At 52.3% G+C, this 22,177-nt stretch overlaps 6 protein-coding genes across 6 annotated transcripts; 3 read left to right on the plus strand and 3 right to left on the minus strand.

The window, feature by feature from the left end:
* Positions 1–178: 178 nt before the first annotated feature.
* On the minus strand, positions 179–2,814 carry ETH_00011810 (uncharacterized protein; the record flags this gene model as incomplete). The annotated part of the gene is made up of 8 exons (XM_013376573.1): positions 179–313; positions 476–583; positions 815–949; positions 1,082–1,219; positions 1,490–1,552; positions 1,710–1,875; positions 2,030–2,324; positions 2,571–2,814. 8 exons carry the CDS (start codon positions 2,812–2,814, stop codon positions 179–181), a joined length of 1,284 nt encoding a protein of 427 aa, XP_013232027.1.
* A 3,334-nt stretch (positions 2,815–6,148) lies between these two features.
* Positions 6,149–7,558, plus strand: ETH_00011815 (uncharacterized protein; the record flags this gene model as incomplete). Its single annotated transcript, XM_013376574.1, has 4 exons — positions 6,149–6,381; positions 6,573–6,729; positions 7,129–7,251; positions 7,424–7,558. 4 exons carry the CDS (start codon positions 6,149–6,151, stop codon positions 7,556–7,558), a joined length of 648 nt encoding a protein of 215 aa, XP_013232028.1.
* Positions 7,559–9,541: 1,983 nt separating this feature from the next.
* On the plus strand, positions 9,542–10,075 carry ETH_00011820 (uncharacterized protein; the record flags this gene model as incomplete). Its single annotated transcript, XM_013376575.1, has 1 exon — positions 9,542–10,075. One exon carries the CDS (start codon positions 9,542–9,544, stop codon positions 10,073–10,075), a length of 534 nt encoding a protein of 177 aa, XP_013232029.1.
* A 1,704-nt stretch (positions 10,076–11,779) lies between these two features.
* ETH_00011825 (transaldolase, putative) lies at positions 11,780–14,262 on the minus strand (the record flags this gene model as incomplete). Its single annotated transcript, XM_013376576.1, has 6 exons — positions 11,780–12,051; positions 12,300–12,501; positions 12,994–13,163; positions 13,406–13,520; positions 13,703–14,053; positions 14,245–14,262. The coding sequence occupies 6 exons, from the start codon at positions 14,260–14,262 to the stop codon at positions 11,780–11,782; spliced, it is 1,128 nt and encodes a 375-aa protein (XP_013232030.1).
* An 815-nt stretch (positions 14,263–15,077) lies between these two features.
* ETH_00011830 (Superoxide dismutase, related) lies at positions 15,078–16,499 on the plus strand (the record flags this gene model as incomplete). Its single annotated transcript, XM_013376577.1, has 4 exons — positions 15,078–15,198; positions 15,442–15,483; positions 15,703–16,113; positions 16,429–16,499. 4 exons carry the CDS (start codon positions 15,078–15,080, stop codon positions 16,497–16,499), a joined length of 645 nt encoding a protein of 214 aa, XP_013232031.1.
* Positions 16,500–17,358: 859 nt separating this feature from the next.
* On the minus strand, positions 17,359–20,860 carry ETH_00011835 (mitochondrial-processing peptidase beta subunit, putative; the record flags this gene model as incomplete). Its single annotated transcript, XM_013376578.1, has 10 exons — positions 17,359–17,445; positions 17,664–17,766; positions 17,880–17,944; positions 18,088–18,129; positions 18,268–18,533; positions 18,949–19,279; positions 19,556–19,736; positions 20,021–20,112; positions 20,280–20,434; positions 20,626–20,860. 10 exons carry the CDS (start codon positions 20,858–20,860, stop codon positions 17,359–17,361), a joined length of 1,557 nt encoding a protein of 518 aa, XP_013232032.1.
* Between the last annotated feature and the right edge of the window lie 1,317 nt (positions 20,861–22,177).

Genomic DNA, 22,177 nt, shown 5'->3' on the forward strand with positions numbered 1-22,177 from the left:
GGTTTTGGAGTGGGCATTGCATATCAGCTACCGCAACCCTCCATATTGTAGCTATCGATCGCTGCGGCGCTGCAGCAGCAGCACAACAGCAAGGGAAACAAGCCGCGTGTACGCTTGCTCACAACGAGGCACAGCTGGGCATACGTCCTCGAAGGCCGCCGCGTCAGACATTACACCGCTAGTGCTGCCCCTGTTGGGGATACTGAGCGTTGTAGTAGCCACTCGGCGACGTCGTCTGGCCGTAATTCGAAAAGGAGTCCCTATATGGAACCTGAGGGTGCATAAACTGAGGATAAACCTCGCTAGGCATGGCCTGAGCACAAAAGCAAGAAGTCACCAACTCTTCACCGCAAACCAATGCAAGATGCCACGCAACAGCGTACTGCACAGCTCAGCTTGACAAATTATCTTGAAGTCTAAGCACCTCTAGGGACAGTCTACCACTTGTTGAATCTGTCTATCTCCTACACCTTACCGCGCCGTGGGCTATATCTCCTTGCGCTTGTGGATGCGGGGGAGACGGAGTAAACGGGTAGACATTCTGCTGCATTAGAGGAGCCATTATGGTGGAGTCAAAGCTACCCTGTGTGTACACAACAACAACGCCCCATCAATCCTTTCTTCCTCTAGATTACTTGAGACAAACCTCAGCCGACGCAACATATCCTAGTCACCAGTGTCCGTGTGCTAACGTGTACGCACGTACGAGGTAGCAGAATTAGCTTCAAGAGATATATCATTGGACCAAACAGGCTGCAGAGTAAAAATAAGTGCTATGCGACTGTCTTGTTCATCGTGCATGCAAGCAACTCACTGCCACCATCTCCTCCTCGGCTTCTGCAGGCACCGTCGAGGGGCGGTGCTGTTGGCTTCTCGCACTTCCTCCTTTTCGGTGCCAAAACGTAAATAGAATCAATAACGTGGGGACCCACTCTGTCAAGAAGTAAATCTGGTATGAAACAGAGACAGCACCATTGCAAGCACTAATGATCCCACGGACAACTTTCAGTCAACAATGATATCGGCCGTCACACAGTGCACACTATTCACGCCACCGCACTTTTCGTGCATGCTGCCGCACCTGTCCAGCTAGTAACTGAGAAGACGCGATTCCTTCCGGTAAAGTGTGCAGAGGATGCAGAGGCGGTGTGGCACCTTTAAATGCCATGAAACTCCGCAGGCCGAACAGCACCGGGCAAACCATGGACAAGAAGATAACCTGAACACGGACACAAAAAATACAACGTAGGCCGTGGGTGCGCGGGCTCTCGTGCACATTCTCTTTACGTGCACCGGTGTGCAGCATTAGCAGATGCAAACGCCCATCCTATCTCATCACAAAGAAAGTCTTCAATCACGCTTTCTGGTAGATCTAGCATAACGAACATCAATACTGGCTGAGTCTTTGACACCCTGTACAAACAGAGTCAATACTAGGGGAAAAGCGCAGCTAAAGCAGCGCAATCTCTACAGAACGTGTAGCCCGTACTCGTCTGACGATGCTGCTCTTTCTTGGGGCAGATTTCCCTCTCTCCGAAACCTTTTTCGCCACCTGCGCGCCACCACCACGAAAGCAGAAATACCGAGATGTCTTGCTCCTCTATCCTGCTCTATTAATTGGTGCCAAGTGGCATATAAGACTTCTTCGGACGAAGGATCGTCTACTCTGCGCGCTGAACAGAGATCAGCGCTGCACACGGCGTGCTTGCCTTGATCCCATAAAAGAGGAAAGCGATGGCTTCCGTCCCGAACAGCAGCGCTTCTAGTCCTTGCAGGAAGGCGCAAGCAGCTCTCTTGGCTTGGAGCAGCACCGCGACAGAAACACAGAAAGCGTAAGACACAAATAGCACCACAGAAAGAACCGAGTGCATTCGCCTGCAATAAAACAGCCAAACAAACACATCTTTGGCGTCAGTAAGTGGCACAAACAAGATTTATTTTCTTGCATATTTGCTTCGAAATATACGGACAAAATTGGACTAGTCGGTTTCCGCGGCACAGCTGATTCCTAAAGTCGAATCCGACTCACGAGAACAGGGGGTAGGCCACAAGGTTAGCTGCGTAGTAAATTCTCGCCCAGAAGAGAATAACGAGAGAAACAGCACTACAGAAGATGAGCGAAGGTATCGAATCAAGCAGATAGACAATCCATTCTTCATCAAGCGAAAAGTTGAATGCCGGGGGCGGAGCCTCTCCACTGTCGGCTGCATTGTGCTGCGGCGTCTCGGGCACCTCTTTGTGCTGCGGAGCCAAAAGCAGCTCTGCAGTCTGAAGCTGCACTCTTCGGCACAGAAAAGCAGTCCCAAACAAGGCTACCGCCCGACCTGAAGCGCATTACCAAACAGCCACGCCGCAGTAGACAACGCAGTGCACAACGCGAACATGCCAAAAGGGAGTACAATTGTGTAACATATAGCGTAATTGAACAACTCCACGACCCTCCTAATCAGTAACAGCGCGAAATCATGAAATGAACCAAGTCACAAACACAGTGCAAGGGAAAAGGCACCGGACTAGCAAAGATGAGCTAAATACCGTAGGTGGAATTGCGTGCTAAGGGTAAAACGCACACAGTGAAGACGCGAAGAGCAAAGAAATGAAGGAAAAACGCGTCTGTCCGCCGCTTAGACTAATGCGTGACAGTGGCGCTGGGCTGTTCTCGCCAGAGACATCCCCCGCCGGAAACGAAGGCTGGTTCTTTAAGGACGAATGCATCTTAAGCAGCTGCCGCAGCGTCAAGCCGCCTAGCAGCACAAATAACAGCCCCTCCCCCTCCATAAATAGGCACGGGGAGCCCGCAATATCAATTGCCATATTGAAAAGAGGAAGTGGTCTACTCCGGCCCACACGCCCTTCAGGATCTTGAATCCCCAACGCGGAAGTTCCGCGTTCGTCTAAAACGCTTTTGAAGGTGTTCAGGGCTCCAATTGCCGGCGTGCGTTCTGGGAGACGGAAAAGCGGGACAAATGAAGGGGTAAAATAACAGAAACAATCCCTCCTGGTCTGCAACGATTACGGGGGAAGTGGCCCATATGTTGCGCTTCTATTGTTGCGAAAAATGGTACACAAGAAAACCTCCGCAAGCCCATTCGTCCATCAGCGAAAGTCTGCTACAAAATGGGAATCGGCTTGCCGTTAGCTCCTGCATATGACTAGAACCCACCATCACATGCCGCGCGCATGCACACTGGTGTTGCTGCGCTAAGCAGTAAACGTGAGTTAGTTCGAGGGTAAGAAGCAGAGTGGCGGTCTGAAGACAGCTGAAAGTGCCGCTGGCTCGGCAAGCAACGGCCTAGGCTTTCCTTCTGCCCACGGCGGCTGCGCATCCCGGGAAGAGGAAAGGTGCAGGTCCAGCGAAATCGCCGGAACAGCACGCCCCTAGCAATAGCGAAAACAAACAAAGGGATACAACAAACGAAGGTGGAGAGTCTTGGTGAGATATGTAGAATGGCCCGCCGCGCAGCAGAAGCAAACGCAGTCACCGAGGCTCATGTGTGCATTTACAGAGGTGTTAAACCAAAGAGGATATATGCTTTCTGTTTAACATCAAATTAAAGCCCTGTGAGCTGAAGCGATTCATCGTTCGTAAGTTAAAGCACAGCAGCCTACATGCTGCTGCATGCGACCAAAGGGAAGCCTTAGCAGAAGCCAGAAGCATGCACCCAAGTTATTTACAGCCACGCTTTGCGTCGTGCTCAGTGCACGCTAGAAACGGATTGACAATTGATAAAACACAATTAATCTTTCAGAAAAGAGCAAATTTGCATGAACGGCCGCATAGCAGCCCAACAGCAGCAGCACACAGGTGCTTTCTCAGATCCAAGGTGTTCTACCGGCACAGATCTTCCGTACATTTTCCCACTGGGTGACCCCCGACATCTGCATTTAGGAGGAATTACAATTTTCGCCCTAAACCGCTTTGAATAGGCCCCTCCATACAGCCCGGAGACGCTATCGGAAGTTCCAGAACAGCGTGCCTGAGTGACACGCCCAGCGTGAAGCAGTCAACCTTAGCCGTTTGTGGGCCAGATGAATCAAAGACTTGTCACAATAAACCATTTGGTTCTATTTAACAAGCACAAGCCTGTCCACAACTGCTTTTTTGGGTGAAAACCCAACAAGGGCTCCCCAGTGCCCTTGCCATGTGTAGAAATGCCTGTTCGAGAGGAGCGGCCTACGTGCCTGTTCGAGAGGAGCGGCCTACGCAGTCAACGACTGTTGTTAGGACTTCAGAAGGAGAAGAATCTCAATAGCTGGAAAGAGACGGGTCGCCAATGTAATTGCATATACCCAAGAAGGTGTAACTAAGAATTGATTGCTTGAATGTATCCTTGTTTGTGGCTGATTCTGCTTCAGCTGCAGTCTCACAGCAGAAGGTTATAAGCTTTTCTAGTTGTGTCACACTTCGCTGAAGGTGAAATATTATTCTCAAATTCCAGGCCTTTTTTGCCACTATTTTTAATCGGCGTGTTGCAAGTTATGCGTGAGTTTTCGCAGCATTGTTCAGTTTCGTTGCAATTCTTGAAGATGCCACAGTCAACACAGCACCAACTTTGTTCACAAACTACATAAAGACAAATCGAAACTTGGGATTACGCCTCTACTCAAAGAGCACTCAGCATAGACACTCTTTGCTGTCGACACAAATTGCCAAGCATTACTGGGAATGCCAGTACAATGCTTCGGCAGGAGTCCTGGTCTTGTCTACAGTGGCACAGTGCAGCCTTCTCCTGCAGTGGAATTCTTTTGGCCCATCTACTGTGTGGACTGCATAACAATTATGTTTCGTATAACATTTTCGACGGTTGCTGTAATTGCTCGCGAGCAAGAAGCACTTCTTGGTAACTCTTCTAGGTTGCGGATTTCAAAGCGAGTTGACGATCATTAGCTCAGTGCCGTGACTCCGTGGGTTGAGTTTCTTGATTCTTTATGTGGCAGTCCATCTTGAGTCTATCTGCAGGTTGAGAAGTGCTGCTGCTGCTGCTACTGCCGCTATGCAGCCTGCTGCTGGTGACAGGCTCCACAACATGTGTCAAACATAGGCGCCCAGCGTTAATGTTGCAAGTTGAACCTGGGGAGCTCCATGTCAATGAAAGTCAAAGCGCAGAATGTATTTTTGCATTAGGAAGGCCTCAAGTCTTTCCTCTGGCTCACGGAAACGCTTATTTTCCCGAAGGCCAGGCTTCTGACGATGAGTGAGAGGAGTCGAACTACTTTCGCGGTCCCGCTGGGAATTTCTTTCGCTAAACATAAATGTTTTCATAGATCCACGCTTATGAATGTCCGTCCATATTATATTTGTGTTGTCAATGGGAACTTAGAAGCCAAAAATAGTACGAAGTTATTTTTTCCTGCGCAACTTCAGAGTGTGTCGTCATGTCTGGCGGTCCGCAGCACAATCAATCGCTGACTACTGTAGAAACTCAGGACAAATAAAAAGCTAAATAAGAATTAATTAAAAATTTCTGGATGAATTTCAAGGCATGACAAGTTTGTTGGACACACTTCGAGTGCAGTCGACTTCGGTCCATCACTGCAACGACTACCCCTGCCATAGAACCTGATTCGCCGTTTTACTTAAGTGCACAGCCACTGTCTTAGAGCTGCCGTAACATTATATAAAAGCAACATTTCTCTTTTTAACACAATATTTACATTTAGAGGAAAACATCCGTATTTTTAAAAGTAATTTAGAGGCCACCACTTGCTGTGGCGAGCGGCATCCAATCGTCGCTTTTTCATATCGACTTGCTGTTAATTTCTCATCTAATGAGAAATTAACTACCGATCACTGCATTTTCCCTCAATCTTTACAAAAACGTGTTGTAGAACAACTTTTGCGGCCATTTACTTCTTATACTGCTCGCATTCTCGTACATGCACTTCCCATTGCTCAGCCACAGCACACCGGAACAAAGCAGGCTACTGAAAGTTCCTAAAGGCCTACTCATTTAGGTATCTTAAAAAAATGGATAGTCAACGACAACATTCAGTGTCAATTCAATGTAGCTGAGCTTACATTCATACAAAACTTCCCCGATTTGAAGACACTCCGAGTCGCCAGTGTCTGCCTCGACCACAGACGGGCAAACTTTCATTGTCTCACCACTTCATATCACTGAGCCAGTTCATAAAGACTTAATCAAAGATGAAGGAGGCAAACAATTGCGAATGGCAGATGTGGGACGTCTCCTTGACAGCTAACGAATTGGAGCGCATGCTATTGAGTCTAAAAAATCCACCATCCCTGCAAGAAGAAACGGAGGACGCCAAAGACATGAAGAATAACTCTATTTCTCCGTCAGAAGAATGGAGCCATGGATGCCAACATGTGGCCCTCGTGAATGTCGATTTGACAGCGGAATCTCTGCAGCAAATTGTGTGCGCCTTTTCTCGGCTTGTTCTCCCTTTGCTTTACGCCTTTCCCGGTGGCATTCTGTTTGTTGTGCGCTATACACTAGACAAGCCAATATATACTTATATATGTTTTCCCGCTGTTCGTGCTCCTGCTTACAAAGTGTTTATTTGTAGGCTCTCTGCCTTCTCCATGTGCTGTTACATGGAGCATTCAGCGACAAATGGATTGAGACGCACGCTGCTGAAAAGGTACTTTCTGTTTGTCTCGACGATAATGCGCTGGGAGAGAAAGCGGCAGGAGCTGTCTGCAAATTTGTGGCGAACGCGCCGCTCTTACGGGCAAGGAACTTCGGCCTTACACCACAACCCCATGTGCTCTGCATGCATGAGTGGTTGAATAAGTTTGTTGCAAGGTTAATTAAAACTTTATTCGTGTGCCAATTGAAAATTGAAATACCTAGGGTGGTGGCACATCCCAGCACTGAAAGATTGCACAGGCTCAACGCCACCCCCTAAACTATTTGCGGCCCACAGCCACAGGTCTTCCTTCATTTAAATGTTTTAATTTCCAGTGCGCAAACTGTGCTCTCCATAAAAACTGAATTAAAACTCTTATCACGCAAACCAAAGCCTACTGCGTGTAAATCAACGAGGAGAAGGCGTGCCACTGGGGGCGTGTTTTCCACGCAATCGGGGTCTAAAATAAATAAGTGTATAAGAGTATTAAATTTCCACTTTTATTTTCGGTTCTGCATCTCTTTTCTCCCTCAGGAACTGTCGCTGCAGAACGTCGGCATGACAGACGCCTTCCTCTCGCGCCTGATTGGCCGTTGCGCCCAACTGGAGAAGAACAGGAAGCCACTTAAGGCGAGCGAGCAGAAGAGCATTAACTCAGTTTGTTGCACTGCAGCAAACTGTGCAGCGCGAGCTGCATCTGCTGCTGAAGCGTGGAGGCCAGGCAGCCAGCAGACTGCCAGCTTTCATAAGCATTATGGCGAGATTAGCTGAAGGAAGCAGAAGTGCTGGGGCTTTCAAGTTATGCGAGCTGTGGCTGTGCTGCGTTCAGATTGACGCAAGAAACAACGGGCTGCTGACTTACAGAGCTTCCCTCTCTCTCAGTGCTGGCAAACGCTTCTTGCCAGAAAGCTTGACCATCCTTACGGATCTGCTGCCAGCTGCCAGCCACAATTCGCTGTCTTGATGGATGCAGCAGCAGCAGCAAACAACAGAGGCTCGGCTGAGAGTGCAAAGACAAGAGAACGCGAAAAACAAAATGAACCACTCCGTTGGTTCCATAACTTCTTCCGCTTATATCCTTTATTCCATTGCTTGCTGTTCAATGGACAGCAAAACTTGTTACAGTTGTGACTGCACTTTGCTGCTACTGAGTTTCAGCAAGAACTAGAGGGCACAGGAAAAGGCTGTAGTTCAGAACATTGTTGCAAAACATTTATTTGATAGTAAATAATCCTTTCAAACAGTAATGGAGCCACATTCTTTGCTTATAGCACCAGCATCAACGCAATTCTTGCAAAAAGCCTCAAGCAAGTGGGAAACAGACGAACAAACACGCCCTTCCACGGAAAAAGGGACTTACTCCCCACTTAGTTTTTTTTCCCGTATTACGCAAATGTGCCTAGGTATATAAGAAATGCTTGCATGTGTAAAGCGCTGCTGCATTCTGAAACATATATTCCTACTACACGCCGCTGGAGAAGGCAGAGAAGTGGCATTGCCTGCGATTTCTGCGGGTGCTGAGCCAAAGAGTGGAACTCTTGAAATGAACATTGAATTAGCTCATTTGAATGATCTACTTGAAGTGGAGCTCATTTATATTTATATAGTAAATCAACTCAGCCGCAGCACGGTGACAGTGGCGTCGAGACGGGGCGGCGAAAGCGCCTCTAAAGAATGCACTCAGTACACACATGCACAAAAACCTACGAATTATGAGCACAAAGTTTATTTAAAAGCCATTCTGTCTGAGTAATTCATCAATTTTCCATATGCCCACCCAATTGCAACTCTTGAGTGCAGAGGCACAGGCGCAGCAGCTGTCGCCTTCTCAAGACAGTGCTCGGCTGGGAGGGCGCTGGCTGGGTTGCGTAGTTAAAACCAATAATAATAAAGCTCCAGCGTTGTTGCAAAACGTTTAAACTCAAGAGAATGCAATGTCTACACTTGAATGACAGAGGAGCAACCAACCATCGAGAGGGCGATGCACTGCTGTTCCCCCTGCACCCGAGTTCATCAGCCTTCGCATCCTGTCAAGCCCATTACCTTTAGCCTCGCATTAATAGCAGCTGTTTAACTAAAACTACAAAAGAAAAGACAGGAACTGGTGTGCAATTGCGCCTCTGCTGGACCAGTGACTTTCCCCTCCAGAGGCCGGTCGCTCTGGCAGAAGCCGTAATGAACCGTTCAAGAGGGCGTTTTTGCGGCTTTTATTTGAGTTAAACCCCCTAATTCCCGTTTCTAAGCGTTATAAACATGGAAATAAACGAATAATAATGGAATAGAGAGGCGCGAATGCTGTAGTTGAACAAGTAACATTTGGCTGCCGTGTGTTGTGTGACGACGCAAGCCAGCCGGTCAGCCTGCTAGTGCCTTCAGCCCCACAGTCACCTTCCTGCGCTTTCTCGGCCTGAGATTGCGATGCCTCTTTGAATTGAAAGGCCACAATTAGTGTTCCGTTATCATCTGTTTCCCGTGGCTTTGTGACCTTGGCCGTGGGGCATCCGCGGCGTCGAGACCGGAGCGCGGAGGAGCCGTTCCGTTTGAACGTGGCAATGGCTTTTGGTTAAGTTTTGACCATTTTTTTCTCTCAGGAAGCCACTTTTAAAATTTATTTCAATCGCAGCGCTTCTTTGAGTCCCCTTTCTGTGGCAGGTCGCCGCAGAGATTCCGAATCCGGCACCCCAACGATGACAGGATCTTGCAAAAAGACACCTCAGTGACACAAAGGCTACTGATCTAGCCTCCGGCGACGCACTGAGCTTGTTGAATTTTCCATTTTCCGACAGAAAACATTCGATGCGGATGCCATGTGCTTGTTTTTGACGGATAAGCTCCGCTTCGGCCGTGCGAAACCGCGGCAGCAGCAGCAGCAGCAACAGCAGCAGTAGTAGCAAGCAGTAGTTCGCCCTGCGAACGCCTCGCCCACGCCTCCCCCACCGTCTCCAGAATGGACCCTTCTTCCCCAGAGTCCTTTGAAGACACTCTTCCCCTGCGGGAACTTCCCACTGAGACCTCTCTGGGCGAGTCAGCGGCCTGGGACTTGTACAGCTCGGCCAGCGAGGACCCCAGGAGCTACGAGACGTCTCCGGCGTCGGACGAGCAGCTGTCGTGGTTCAGGGTGCAGCAAACGGAGTCCCGCAGCAGCAGGGGGGCCCCCCAGCAGCAGGGGGGCCCCCTGGCGGCCCCCCAAAGGGCCCCCCCTGCCAAGGCCCCCAGCCGCAAACCCCTCCTGGCCCTCTTTGCACTGCTCGTGGGCGCGGCCCTCCTGGCCAGGGGGGCCCCCAGGGTCCTGGGGGCCCCCCAGTTGAGGCTCTTTAGCCAGCAACTCCCGAGCTTGGGGGCCCCCCAGGGGGACTTGGAAAGAGATTTAGCGGCACAAATGGACAATAAGGATAGTCTTGAAGATGTCAAATTTGCACAAGACGTCAAAGACGCACTAGACGAGCTCGAACGCATTTTGGAGAGAGAGGAACTCACTTAGAGAGGCCCCCACGAATCGCGGAGCTGCTGCTGCAGCAGCAGCAGCAGCAGCAGCAGAGCAGGTGGCCCAGCAGTCACGTTTGGGCGCAGCAAATTCCTCTTCGTTTCGTTTCGTTCCTGCGTCCGGATTTTTGGCGATTTTATTTTTCGCATTTTTGCAAAAAAACATTTTCGGCAGGACGAAACGATTCAAGCTTGACGCAATGCTCCTTTGCCCCATTCACAGCTAGCCAGCTAGCTAGAGGTCTAGTTAGCTAGCTAGCTGGCTAGCTGGGCGTTTGGCTAGCTAGATATGTAGACAGCTAGCTGTACATGTTGCTGCCTAGCCGTCTAACTAGTTAGGCAGCTAGCTAGCTAGCCATTTAGCTAGCTGGGCATTTAGCTAGCTGGCTAGATGCATAAGTAGCTAGCTAGCCATTTAGTTAGCCATCTAGCTGGCGATCTAGCTAGCTAGCTAGCCGGCTAGCTGGGCAGCTGTGCCGCAGTGCGGTAGAGGGCTCTGTGCACTGCAGCAAACCAAGAAGCTGGCAGCAAAGTTGAACTCAGCAGCAAAAGCTTTTCAAATTGAATAACTAGAGTTTCCCACATTCAATTCAACTCCAGTGAGCTCGCGAACTTCGACTCCTCTCTTTGCACTGACACGCAGCAGCATGCAGCAGCACAGGCTGCAGCGCAGCAGCAGCAGCGCAGCAGCAGCACAGGAGCAAAAGAGTTTCTTTCGACCTGAATGCATGCGGGGTGATTTCAGCTGAACAGAAAATGGGTTTTCAGCTGAGCCGCTGCAGGCCTTTGTCTCTTTCTAGTTTCAATTTTAATTTAGTCTTAATTTAATTTTAATCTAACTTTAATTTTAATTTTCACTATTTACCCAAATGCACAAGGTGTACTGACAGCCGGGAAGTGAGCGCCGCAGACTGATCCAGTAGCCAAAGATGCCAGCTAGCTGCTAGCTAGCCGCCAGCTAGCTGCCAGCTAGCTGCTAGATCTCTCCTAGCCAGCCGCTAGCTAGCTGCTAGCTAACTGCTAGATTGCTGCTAGCTAGCTGCCAGCTAGCTGTCTTTCCTATTCCAAATATTTCCTATCTACTCCTGCGTCTTCTTTCGTTTGCTGCGCTTCTTATCTGTGCAGACACTTTCAGCTGCTGCCGAGCAGCAGCAGCAGCAGCAGCGGCAGCAGCATCAAAACGCGTTTTTCTCGATTAAACGCGTCTACGAGTCCGCGGCAGCAGCAAGTGAAATGAATTGCTGAAATCCGCAGAGGCCTCAAATAAAAGGAAATGGAATGAAGTGCTGCAATTTGCAAAAGCCTCAAATCTAAAGCAGCAGCCGCAGCAGCTGCTGCTGCTGCAGCTGCCGTCTGCCGCAGCTGCCGTCTGCTGCAGCAGTCGCTGCCTGCTGCAGCAGCCGCTATCCGCTGCAGCAGCGGCCTTCTTTGCTGCAGCAATCGCCCGCCCTGCTGCAGCAGCCGAGATTTGCTGCTACAGCGTGGGTTTGCTGCAGCCGCCCCATCTGCTGCAGCAGGAGTCATCGGCTGCAGCAGCTCTTTGGAAGCAACGGCGCAGGGAAGCTGCTGCTGCAGCAGGTCCGGGGCCTGAAGTCTCGGGTGCTGCGGCTTTCGAGTTGCTGCTGCTGCTCGAGTGTTCCGTTCGCTGCGGCCTTCGCGTCGCTGCTGCCGCTGCTGCTGCTGCTGCTGCTGCTGCTGCTGGTCACTGCAGCTGCTGGCGGATGAGGTCCTTCAACTTGTTCATGTCTGCAGCAAAGTTGCGAATGCCTTCGGCCAGCTTCTCCGTGGCCATTGCGTCTTCATTCAACATCCAGCGAAAAGTCTTTTCGTCCAAATGCAACTTTGCAATTTGCTGCTTCTTCGCGGACTGTACAGACAGCTTCGCGCTCACCTCCCCGCCCATTTGCTGCAGCTGCTGCAGCAGCTTCGGCGAGATCGTCAGCTTGTCGCAGCCCGCCAGCTGCAGGATTTCATCTGCAGCGCAGCAGCAGCACAACAGGCACAGACCACTGGTCCAACCCACTGGTCCACTGGTCGCTCCTGCTGCAGCACCCACTCTCCCACTGCAGCAGCAGCAGCCCCTTGCTGCAGCAGCGGTCGACTGCAGCAGCAGCGGTCGACTGCAGCAGCAGCGGCGGCCTCTGCCGCGGCAGCGGCCACTGCAGCAGCGCAGCCCACTGCAGCAGCAGCAGCAGCAGCAGCAGCAGCAGCAACGCGCGGACCGGTGTTCCTGAAGGAGGCCGCCATCACCACCGTCTTGCTGGCGAAGTGTTTGAAGTAGTTGTAGATTTGGGAGACACTCTTCACGCCGGGGTCTTCAGCAGCAGCAAAATCTTTTTCCGGATTCGCCTTTTTGTGCCAATCCAGAATTCGCCCCACGAACGGCGACACGAGAAACGCCCCCGCCTCGCTCGCGGCCACCGCCTGCATGCACCGCCCCGCCGCATGCAGCGCATGCGTGCATGCATGCACGCATGCAAACGCATGCATGCGTGCAAATGCGTGCATGCATGCACACGCGTGCGTGCACTTGCATGCGCTTGCATGCATTGGCAGCAAGTGCGTGCGGACGCAGGCGCTTGCGTGCACGCAGTTTTGTGCGCGCACGTGCGTGGCTGTGTTGCAAGGATGCATTTGCATGCACTTGCTGCAGCTGCTGCAGCTGCTGCAGCTGCTGCAGCTGCTGCAGCAAGGGGCTGTAGCTGCGGCAGCACAGAGCTGCAGCTGGAAGACAGAACACAGAAACTCTCAGCAGCAGCAGCAGCTTTGGAGATTAACAAGGAGCAAAACGCATGCAAGAAGCAGCAGAAACGCGAGCTTTGCCGCCCCTTAACACAAACACGTGCACCCATGCATGCACGCACGCATGCACGCATGCAAGCATGCATGCGTGCGTGCATGCGTCTGTGCATGCACCTGGCAGAGGCTGAAGAGCAAAGTGATGTTGCAGTTGATGCCTTCTTCCTTGAGCTGCTTGGCCGCTTGAATGCCTTCCCAGGTTGCTGCCACTTTTATTAAAATTCGGTCTTTGGAAATTCCCTTCGACTTGTACAGTTCTATTATTCGCCGCGCACGAGCCACAGACCCTGCAGCAACACCCACACGCAACTGCAGCAGCAGCTGCAGCAGCAGCAGCAGCAGCTAGCTCAAGCAGCAGCAACTGGCAGTGCAGCGGCAGCAGCTGGTGCAGCAGCAGCAGCAGAAGCTGTGGGGCTTCGGCGTGCGCGCGGTGTCTTGCTGCTGCACGCATGCATGCATGCACGCATGCACGAATGCATGCATGCATGCATGCATGCATGCATGCATGCATGCATGCATGGAGTTGCACCTTCCGTGTCGAAAGAAAGCTCTGCGGGGATTTCAGTGCTGACAAGTCCGGGAATGATTTCCAAAAGTTCCATTCCAAACCCCACAAGCACGCGGTCCACGGCCTCTTCCACTGTCTGTACACCCCGGAATGCAGCACAAAGCCGCCCCATTCACCTGCCGCAGCAGCAGCAGCAGCGACTCGCTGCAGCACCAGCAGCGACTTGCTGCTGCAGCAACAGCAGCAGCAACTTGCCGCTGCTGCTGCCGCAACAGCAGCAGCAGCTGCTGCTGCTGCTGCTGGCTGGGGTGTACGTACAGCCTCGAGGTCCTTGCCCTTGGAGGCCTCCTGGGCCTCGTTGATGGCTTTTTGGAAAAGATTTTTATATTTGGAGTTGCTGACGGCCTGCAGCACGAGGGTGGGGTTGGTAGTTGCGTCTGTGGGGCTGAATTCCTTGATGGCTTCGAAGTCTGCAGAGTCTGCAACAATCGTGGAGAGCCGCGCGAGCTGCTGCAGCGCGCTGCTGCTGCTGCCCGCGTTGCTGCTGCTGCCGCTGCTGCCTGCAGCCGACTTCTCCGCAGTGCGCTGCGCCTTCTGCGCAGGCCCGTGGGCCCCCGAGCCGTCCGTGGAGCCCCGCCGCTTCTGGGTGGTCTTGGAGTTCGGCATTTCCTGAGCAGCAGAGACAGAAGCAAAACGAAACTTCTGGCGGTTAAGGCTGGCCACTCCGGCGGCTGCGCTGGCGCCAGGTGTACGTACACCCCAGCAGCAGCAGCGCGCCGCCAGCTTTCTCCCGAATCCCGCTGAGACCCCAGCCGACAAGAACCCCCCCGGAATGGGAAGACGCGGCTAAAGGCAAGTACCTGGGATGCGAGGGACATATCTTCGTCCTTAATAAAAGAATTCGACATGCAGGAAGGAAAGAAAAACAACTTTATTCACTGCCACTCCTCCTCACTGCCTCCAGCAACTACGCCGCCAAGCGCCGCGGCAGTAGGGCCCCGCAACAAGCGGCCGTGACACACACCGACTGGCTCGTAGAATTTGCGTTAAATTCGACTTTTCGCAAATTTAAATGCTTTTAAAACTCCAGTTTCCCTCTCCCGCAGAAGTAAGCTGAACACTGGCTGCGCGGGCGCACGCTGAACCGGCAGGTGTACGTACACCTCACCCAGCTGAGGTGAATCGCCTCGTTTGCAAGCAAAGGCATTTATAAACTGTGCGACCGGCCTCAGCGGCCCTTTAGATGTTCTTAGGATTTAAAATTACACTTTTAGTAAACTAATTTGCTGCTAGAGAACGCGAGCCGGAGACAATCCTCGCCAACACATTTCCGAAGACGACCTCTGTCTGAGGTCTCGGCTGCACTCTTTCTGCTTCCCCTGGCGGAAAGCGGCTTTCCAGCGACCCTTTTGTCCCGTTCAAAGCCGGAAAGCACTTAATTTATCTTTTAATTATTTGTGAAGGCCTCTAGAGCTCAAAGAACTGCAGCTTTCCCTGCATTGCAAGTCGGGGTCTGCGGAAAGCGCTATTTCGCAGTGCGCGACGAGTCGCCCGGAGAGCGCTGAGTGAGAAGATCGAGCCAGCGGCGGCTGCGTGGAGCGCTGCGGCAGCAGCACTTTTGTTTTCGCAGCTAATTCCGCTTTGAATTCCTCAAACACACTTGCTGCTAAAGTTTCTGGAGCTTTCCGCGAAAATGCCGTTCGAACTCCCCCCGCTGCCGTACCCCATGGACGCCCTCGAGCCGTACATCAGCAAAGAGACTCTCGAGTACCACTATGGGAAGCACCACGCGGCTTACGTGAACAACTTGAACAGTGCGTGTCTGCAGCAGCAGCAGCAGCTGCTGCTGCTGCTGCGCTGCTGCAGCTGCGGCAGCAGCAGCAGGAGCCGCACTGCGGGGCCGCTGCCCGCGGCCGCGAGGCGTAGACCGGCGCACTGGCCCGCCGCTGCTGCGGTGTAGCGACAGCTGCTCAGGCGCAGCACGCTGGGGTGTACGTACACCTGCTGCTGCTGCTGCTGCTGCTGCTGCGTGTGCGGGCTGCTGCTGTGTGGCTCAGAACTCGTCGAGGGGAAGCCGGAGGCTTCCAAGAGCCTGGAGGGTAGGACGCGCGCCAAAGCGCAAACCCTAAACCCTAGCCCTAAACCCTAGCGGAGGCTGCAGCAGCAGCGGTTTCGCAGGCGCTGGGGTGTCTGTACACGGGCGCGCGGAGGGTGTGCGGGCCCGAAGCGCCGGCGCGTTGCGCGGGCTTTCGGGGCCCGCAGGAGCGCGGGGAAACCCTAAAAAAGGGTTTGAGGGTGTGGAGGGTGTGTGCGTTCAGAAATAATAAAGACCTCCTCGGGGTCGGTGCTGAACAACGCGGGCCAGGCGTGGAACCACACGTTCTACTGGAAGTCGATGCGGCCGGCCTCGGCGGGGGGCCCCCCGGGGGCCCCCGGCGGGGGCCCCCCGGGGGCCCCGGGGGCCCCCCTGCGGGAGGAGCTGGAGAGCGCGTTCGGGGGCGTGGAGAAGTTCCGGGAGGCCTTTGCTGCTGCTGCTGCTGCGCACTTCGGCTCGGGCTGGGCCTGGCTCTGCTTCTGCAAGAAGTCCCGCAGCCTCTTTTTGCTGCAGACCCACGACGGGGCCACGCCTTTCAGAGACAACCCCAACTGCGCGCCGCTGCTCACCTGCGACCTGTGGGAGCACGCCTACTACATCGACCGCAGAAACGACCGCAAGAGCTACCTCGACGGTCCGTCCCGCTGCTGCTGCTGCTGCTGCTGCTGCTGCTGCTGCGGCTGCGGAGGGGGGGTGTTGGGGGCGCGGGGGAGGGCGCTGGTGCGGGAGCGGGTGGGGCTGCTGGGCGGCTGCGGCGGGGGCTGCTGCTGCTGCTGCTGCTGTGCTTGCTGCGGCTGCCGCGGATCCGCGGGGGATAGATAGGTCCCTTTGTGTTTGTATGTTGAGGCCGTGCTCTGCAGAAGCCTTTTTGGGACGGCTGGCAGCACACGCGTGCATTGTCGTGTGCTGCTGCTGCTGCTGCTGCTGCTGCTGCGTCGCGTGTTTGCAGCGTGGTGGTCTGTGGTGAATTGGGACTTCGCGAATGAGAACTTGAAGAAGGCAATGCAGGGAAGCGACTAGCTGTCGAGACACCCGACAGCGCCAGCACGTGGCTGCGAGCTGCAGCAGCAGCAGCAGCAACAGCGCAGCAGCAACGGCAGCGCAGCGCAGCAGCAACAGCAGCGACAGCGCAGCGGCGACAGCGCAGCAGCAACAGCAGCGACGGCGCAGCAGCACGGACAGTAGCAGCGGGAAGACAGCGAGGTGTTGGGGACGAACAGCTGTCGCTGCTGCACCTGCAGCAGCTGCTGCTGCAGCTGCGGAACATCTAACTGCAGGTTTTGAACAAGAAAAACTTAATCTTTGTAGTGCAGCTTCCGTCTTCGTTCCGGCTGCCGGGAGGTGTCGAGACACCCGAGAAGTGTCGAGACACCCGAGAGGTGCCGAGACACCCGACACCCGATAGTAGAGAGCAGTTCCACTACAGAAAAGTTTAATAATAGTTCTTTTGTTGGATTTAAATACGTTATTTTGGATTAAATAGAGTAAATTTAATCAAAAAGAAGAAAGGCAAACAGTGGACGAGGCCTCAGGCAAATGTTCAACTTCCGTCGCCGCCGGCAGAGTTCAGAAGTTGCGGAAAGTTGCATTAATTTGCATTAAAATTGGAGCAAATTGGAATTAATTGGAATTAAATTGCAACTAATTATTACTTCCGAATTTAGAAAGAAACAAATCCTTCCAAAGGCGCAGATCGGAGGCCTCGGGCCGCCGTCGAAGCGCGGGCCAACGCTGGGGTGTAAGTACACCGCACCCACGAGCCAGCGAAGCCGCTTACGCCAGCAGCAAGCAGCAGCAGCAAGCAGCAGCAGCAGCAGCAGGCTTGCATGCATGCACGGGAGCAGCAGCTTCTCCTTAAATGGAGCTCTTTGCTGCTTCTTTAGTACCGCAGCCAGTAAGTTGCCCGCCGGATGTCAATTAGCTGCGGCATTCCGTGCAGAGGCCCCATCGCGCTCACTGCCACTTCCTGCGCAACCCCACACAAACTGCTGCTGCTGCTGCTGCTGCATGTGCTGCTGCTGCTGCTGCTGCATGTGCTGCTGCTGCTGCTGCATGTGCTGCTGCTGCAAGTGCTACTGCTGCAAGTGCTGCTGCTGCTGCTACAAGAGCTGCTGCTGCTAGACAAGTGCTGCTGCTGCTGCTTCAAGTGCTGCTGCTGCTGCTGCTGCGCTTGCTGCCACTCACTTTGTCGTGGAGGTATTTCCAGGCGACTCGTTTAATTTCGTCGGCGTCGATTGCGTTGAGGCGCATGAGGAACTCCGCAGTGGGGACATGGCGGCCGTAGACTCTGCAAATTGGCATTTCAAGTTGAATTCAGCATTTCAGCATTTCAAAACAAAGACATTTTGAAATAAAATGCAACAAAAATGAAAATAAAAATAAAAATAATTCAAGCCTCACAGAATTTGCCGGCCCAGGTCTTCAGCGACGGAAGTTGTCGAGTCCAGATGGCCGAGCAGTTGCGTCTGAGTTGCATGCAGCGCTCGGCAAACATATTACCTTTCTAGGAAGCGAAATTGCCTCGAACAAGTGCAAAATATAAATAAATTATATTAATTAAAGGCATTGAAACATTAAATGGAGCAAATCTGAACCCTAAAACCCGCACCGTCAGCTGCGCCTTCGCGCGTTCAACTTCCTCGTCGGTGACCTGCACGCAAACCGGGTGTACGTACACCTCGGGCGGAAGCGGTGACCCGGAGTTTGCAGGTCCAGATCTCGTGTCAGTGAGCATTTTTTTCGTTTATTTTTCATGGTTATTGTGAAAATATGGAAAAGAAGTGCTTACGCTGTAGGAAAGAGCCGTGATCCCGTGCATGAGGTCCAGAACGCAGTGCTCGACGGCGACTTCGTCGCACTGCGCGTAGAAGCCGAAGAGCCCAGTGTCCCGGTAACAAGTATTGAAAGCTGAAAACATTTCTGCACATCCAGTTTGCATTTTCGTCGCGATGTTCCGCACTGTCGTGTTCGCACTCAGCTTCCCCGGCACCAGCCCCTCCTCGTGTTTTCTGTAGCTCCCGATGATCGCCTGCATCAGCATGAACGCCACCACGTCTGCACACAGCAGCAGCAGCAGTGGAGATACGGGGAGAGAAGTGAACTGAGGAATAAATAAAACCCTGGGAAAGGGCTGCTGCAGCAGCTCCTGCAGCAATTCTCCAGCAACATGAAAGCAGCAAAACCCCAAAGCCCTCCGGGAGCTGCCCGTCCCTGAAACCCCCAAAAATGCCCAAACCCTTGGCAAACCCTAAACCCTCGCCAGCGAAACCCTAAAAGCAAAACCCTAACCCCTCGCTAGCGAACCCTTAAATCCTCACCAACGAAACCCGAAACCCTCGCTAGCGAAACCCCACACCGTCACTGGGGAGCGCCCAAACCCCCGCTAGCGAAACCCCAAACCCTCGCCGGTAAGCCCTAAACCTTTGGAGGGCAAGGCCCAAACCCTAAACCCTAAACCCTAAACCCTCACCGGGGGACTTCCAGGGGACGCCCTCGAAGCCGACTGCGATGTGGGCAATGGGGCCCATGTCGTCGTCTCTGTAGATGAGTTCGGAGCCGCAGAAAAAGGGTTTAGGGTTTGGGAGGGCAATGGTTTGGGGTTTGGGAGGAGGGAGGTTTGCGAAGGACCACTGGACCAGGTCCACCAGCCGGCGGTGGTCCACTTCGCCTGCTGCTGCCACCACCACGCGGCTGCTGCTGTAGTTCCGCGCGATGTAGTCCAGCAGGTCTTCGCGCTGCATCTTCTCCACGTTCTCCGCAGACCCCAGGATCGTGAAGCCCAGCGGGCTGTCCCGAAACGCCTGCAGCAGCAGCAGCAGCAGCAGCAGCAGCAGCAGCAGCAGGGAAGCAGCGGGACGGCAGCGAGTTGCGCTGGAAGCGGAATTCGCGCGGGCGGATGCCGCGCCAAAAGCAGCGCAGTGCAAATTGCCACTTCAACTCTGTTCAACCTCAAAATTAAAACAAATAATAAAAAAATAAATAGTAAATAATAAATAATAATTAAATAAATAATAAATAAATAAAAAATAAATAAATAAATTGTGAATCGTAAATGGATAAATGCTGGCGCGGCTCACCGTCATGTGCAGCCTGTCGAAGATGACTTCTTCAGTTTGTTTTTCAACTTCTTCCATTTCCCTCAAAATAACTCTTTTCTCAACTTCAAGAGCTTCTTTGTCAATCGTGGAGTTCAATAAAATGTCCGAGAGGATGTCTAGACACTGCGGAAGGTCCTTCTTAAACGCTTTCGCGTAGTACCTGCATAGACAGCTGCTGCGCCACAAACCTTGCTGCACTGCTGCAGCACGCCCCTGCTGCAGCAGCAAACCAATGCCGCTCCAACACGCCGTTTGCTGCGCTCCGTCCACGCAATAAACTAAACCCTAAACCCTAAACCCTAAACCCTCGGCGGCGGCCCCGGCGGAGGCGGCGCCGCCCGCAGCAGCCAACTGCCGTCTCAGTTTTGTTTTAAATCTCTTGAATTTGAAATCTAGATATATTTAATTTACAGTTTAAATGTATTTAACTCAAAATTAACTTACACTGTTTGTTCGCGAGAAGTGTAGGCATTTAAGTGGGCTCCCATGTTCTCGATTTCCTGCTCGAGTTGAATGCGCGAGCGCTTCTTGGTGCCCTGTGCAGAAACAGCAGCAGGCAGCTGGAAACGCATTTCTGGACCCGCAACAGCACCAAACCCATCAATAAAGACACAAATAGTATTTGAAACGAAAATAGCAATTAAAAAGTCCGAAAACTGCTCAGATTCCACGAAGATCGGCTGCGCGGACTCGCCCAGCGCACCTTGAAGGCCATGTGCTCCAGGAAGTGAGCCGCGCCATTTGTACTCTTCCGGTCAAAACGGCTTCCGCTGTCAATCCAAACCCCTACAGTTATTGTTTCTGAAAAGGGGAGTCTTTGAGAAGCCACGCGAATGCCGTTTGGCAGCTGGGTGAGCTCTGCATGCAGAAAGGCAGCAGCAAATGCAAAACGGAAACCCTTGCGATCCGGCGCCTTCCCGCCCGCAGCAGCCGCTCAAACACAGTCTGGGGAAATAAAACTGGAAATGCAATTTATTCAAAGTCTAAAATTCGAAAAAGGATAAATGGATGCAGCAAAAAGAGCCGCGCGAACCCGCAGCAGCGCGCACCTGCGCGGGGCTGGTTGAACGCGGAAATCGGCACGGAGCTGCGCCTGTCTGCAGCAGCAGTTGGGTCGCTGCTGCCGACAGACGTGGGGGTTTTTTTGGTGCTGGCAGCAGCAAGATTGGTGAAACAGCATTTGCTGCTCCTGAGGCTCAAGTTTGCATACCGCAGCGCAGCAGCAACCGCCCCCCTGCAGGCGCCGCCAACGTGGCGCGAGGCCGCAGCTGTGGCGCCGTGCATTGTGTGCAAAGAGAAGCTGCTGCTGCTGCTGCTGGACTTGGTTTGTTTCTGCTGCAGCAGAGGCCCGGAAGATCCCGCGCATGCAACGGCGGAGGAATTCGCTTCTGAGGCCTCTGCAGGCGGCCCAAAGCCCGCTGGCAGGCAAAAGAATTAAATTATAAAACGCAAAAATGAAACGAAACGCAACTTCAGTGCCTACACCCCAACTGCCTTCCGCTGCAGCAGCAGCAGCAGCAGCCGGACAGCCCCGCTGCAGCAGCAGCAGCCGCTAACGCCGCTCTCAGCCTTTTCACGCTCCCAGGGCTTTAAAACCTATTAAACAAACAAAAATTAAAATAAGCAACAAACTTTATTCCTTTTAAATCCTTGAAATGTATTTTTAATCAGAATCCGAGCACACCAGCGGGATAAACGTGAAACAAACTCTTGCTTCCAGCTCCGGGTGTTTGCCGTTTGCTGCAGCAGACAAAACCGGCACTTCCTCGTGCAGAATTGTAATTCATTTTATTTTTTAAATTAAATTTTCAATTTTACTTGCCTTTGCATATTTGTTTATGCAGAAGGCTTAAGAACACTTCTGAGAACGTTTCGACTGCAGCAGCGTCGCTTGCCGCATTAATGCTGAACAGATATGAAGTTGTTCAAAACGGAAATGCAAAAGTTTTCCTAAATTGCCCTTTTATCTTTATTGTTTTATTATTTTCTCAAAGTGTCTGCTGAATTAGAAACAGAGAAAACTATCAAATCAGCTGCCACAGTTTGAGCCGCACAGCTGCAGCAGCAGGATAGTTTGACAGGGAAACTGTGCAGTTTTTAATTTATTTTCCGGAAAAGATGCAACAAATATACGAAATAAACTTTTTATTTTATTTATTTTCTCAAAATAAGCGTTTTAATTCGCGAAAAATGCCTTTTTATAGTGCTTTACATACTCCTGCCACTGAGGTCCAGACCCAAGCAAAACCGCTGCCCCCCGTCCATTTGTGGCGTTTACCTGGACTATTTCAATATAAACAAATACATTTTCACTTCCATTTTAATTTAAATAATATATTTCAATTAATTAAATACATTTGATTGCAAACAAACACCTATTTGCGTTTACAGCAAATTGGACTTTTGTTCTTGCCTCTTTTGCTGCTGGGCACCAGCAGCACAGCAGGTGAGAGCAGCAAGCAGCATACAGATAAGGATTTGCCTCAGCAGCAGCTGTAGCAGCAGCAGCAGCAATAATAGCAGAAGAGGCAAGAGCAGCAACTGCGACAGCAGCAGCAACAACAGCAGCAGCAGCAGCAGCAGCAGCAGATGCTGCAATTT

This window comes from Eimeria tenella, genomic scaffold (assembly GCF_000499545.2).
Source record: "Eimeria tenella Houghton genomic scaffold, Eth_scaff37, whole genome shotgun sequence".
Lineage (NCBI taxonomy): Eukaryota > Apicomplexa > Conoidasida > Eucoccidiorida > Eimeriidae > Eimeria > Eimeria tenella.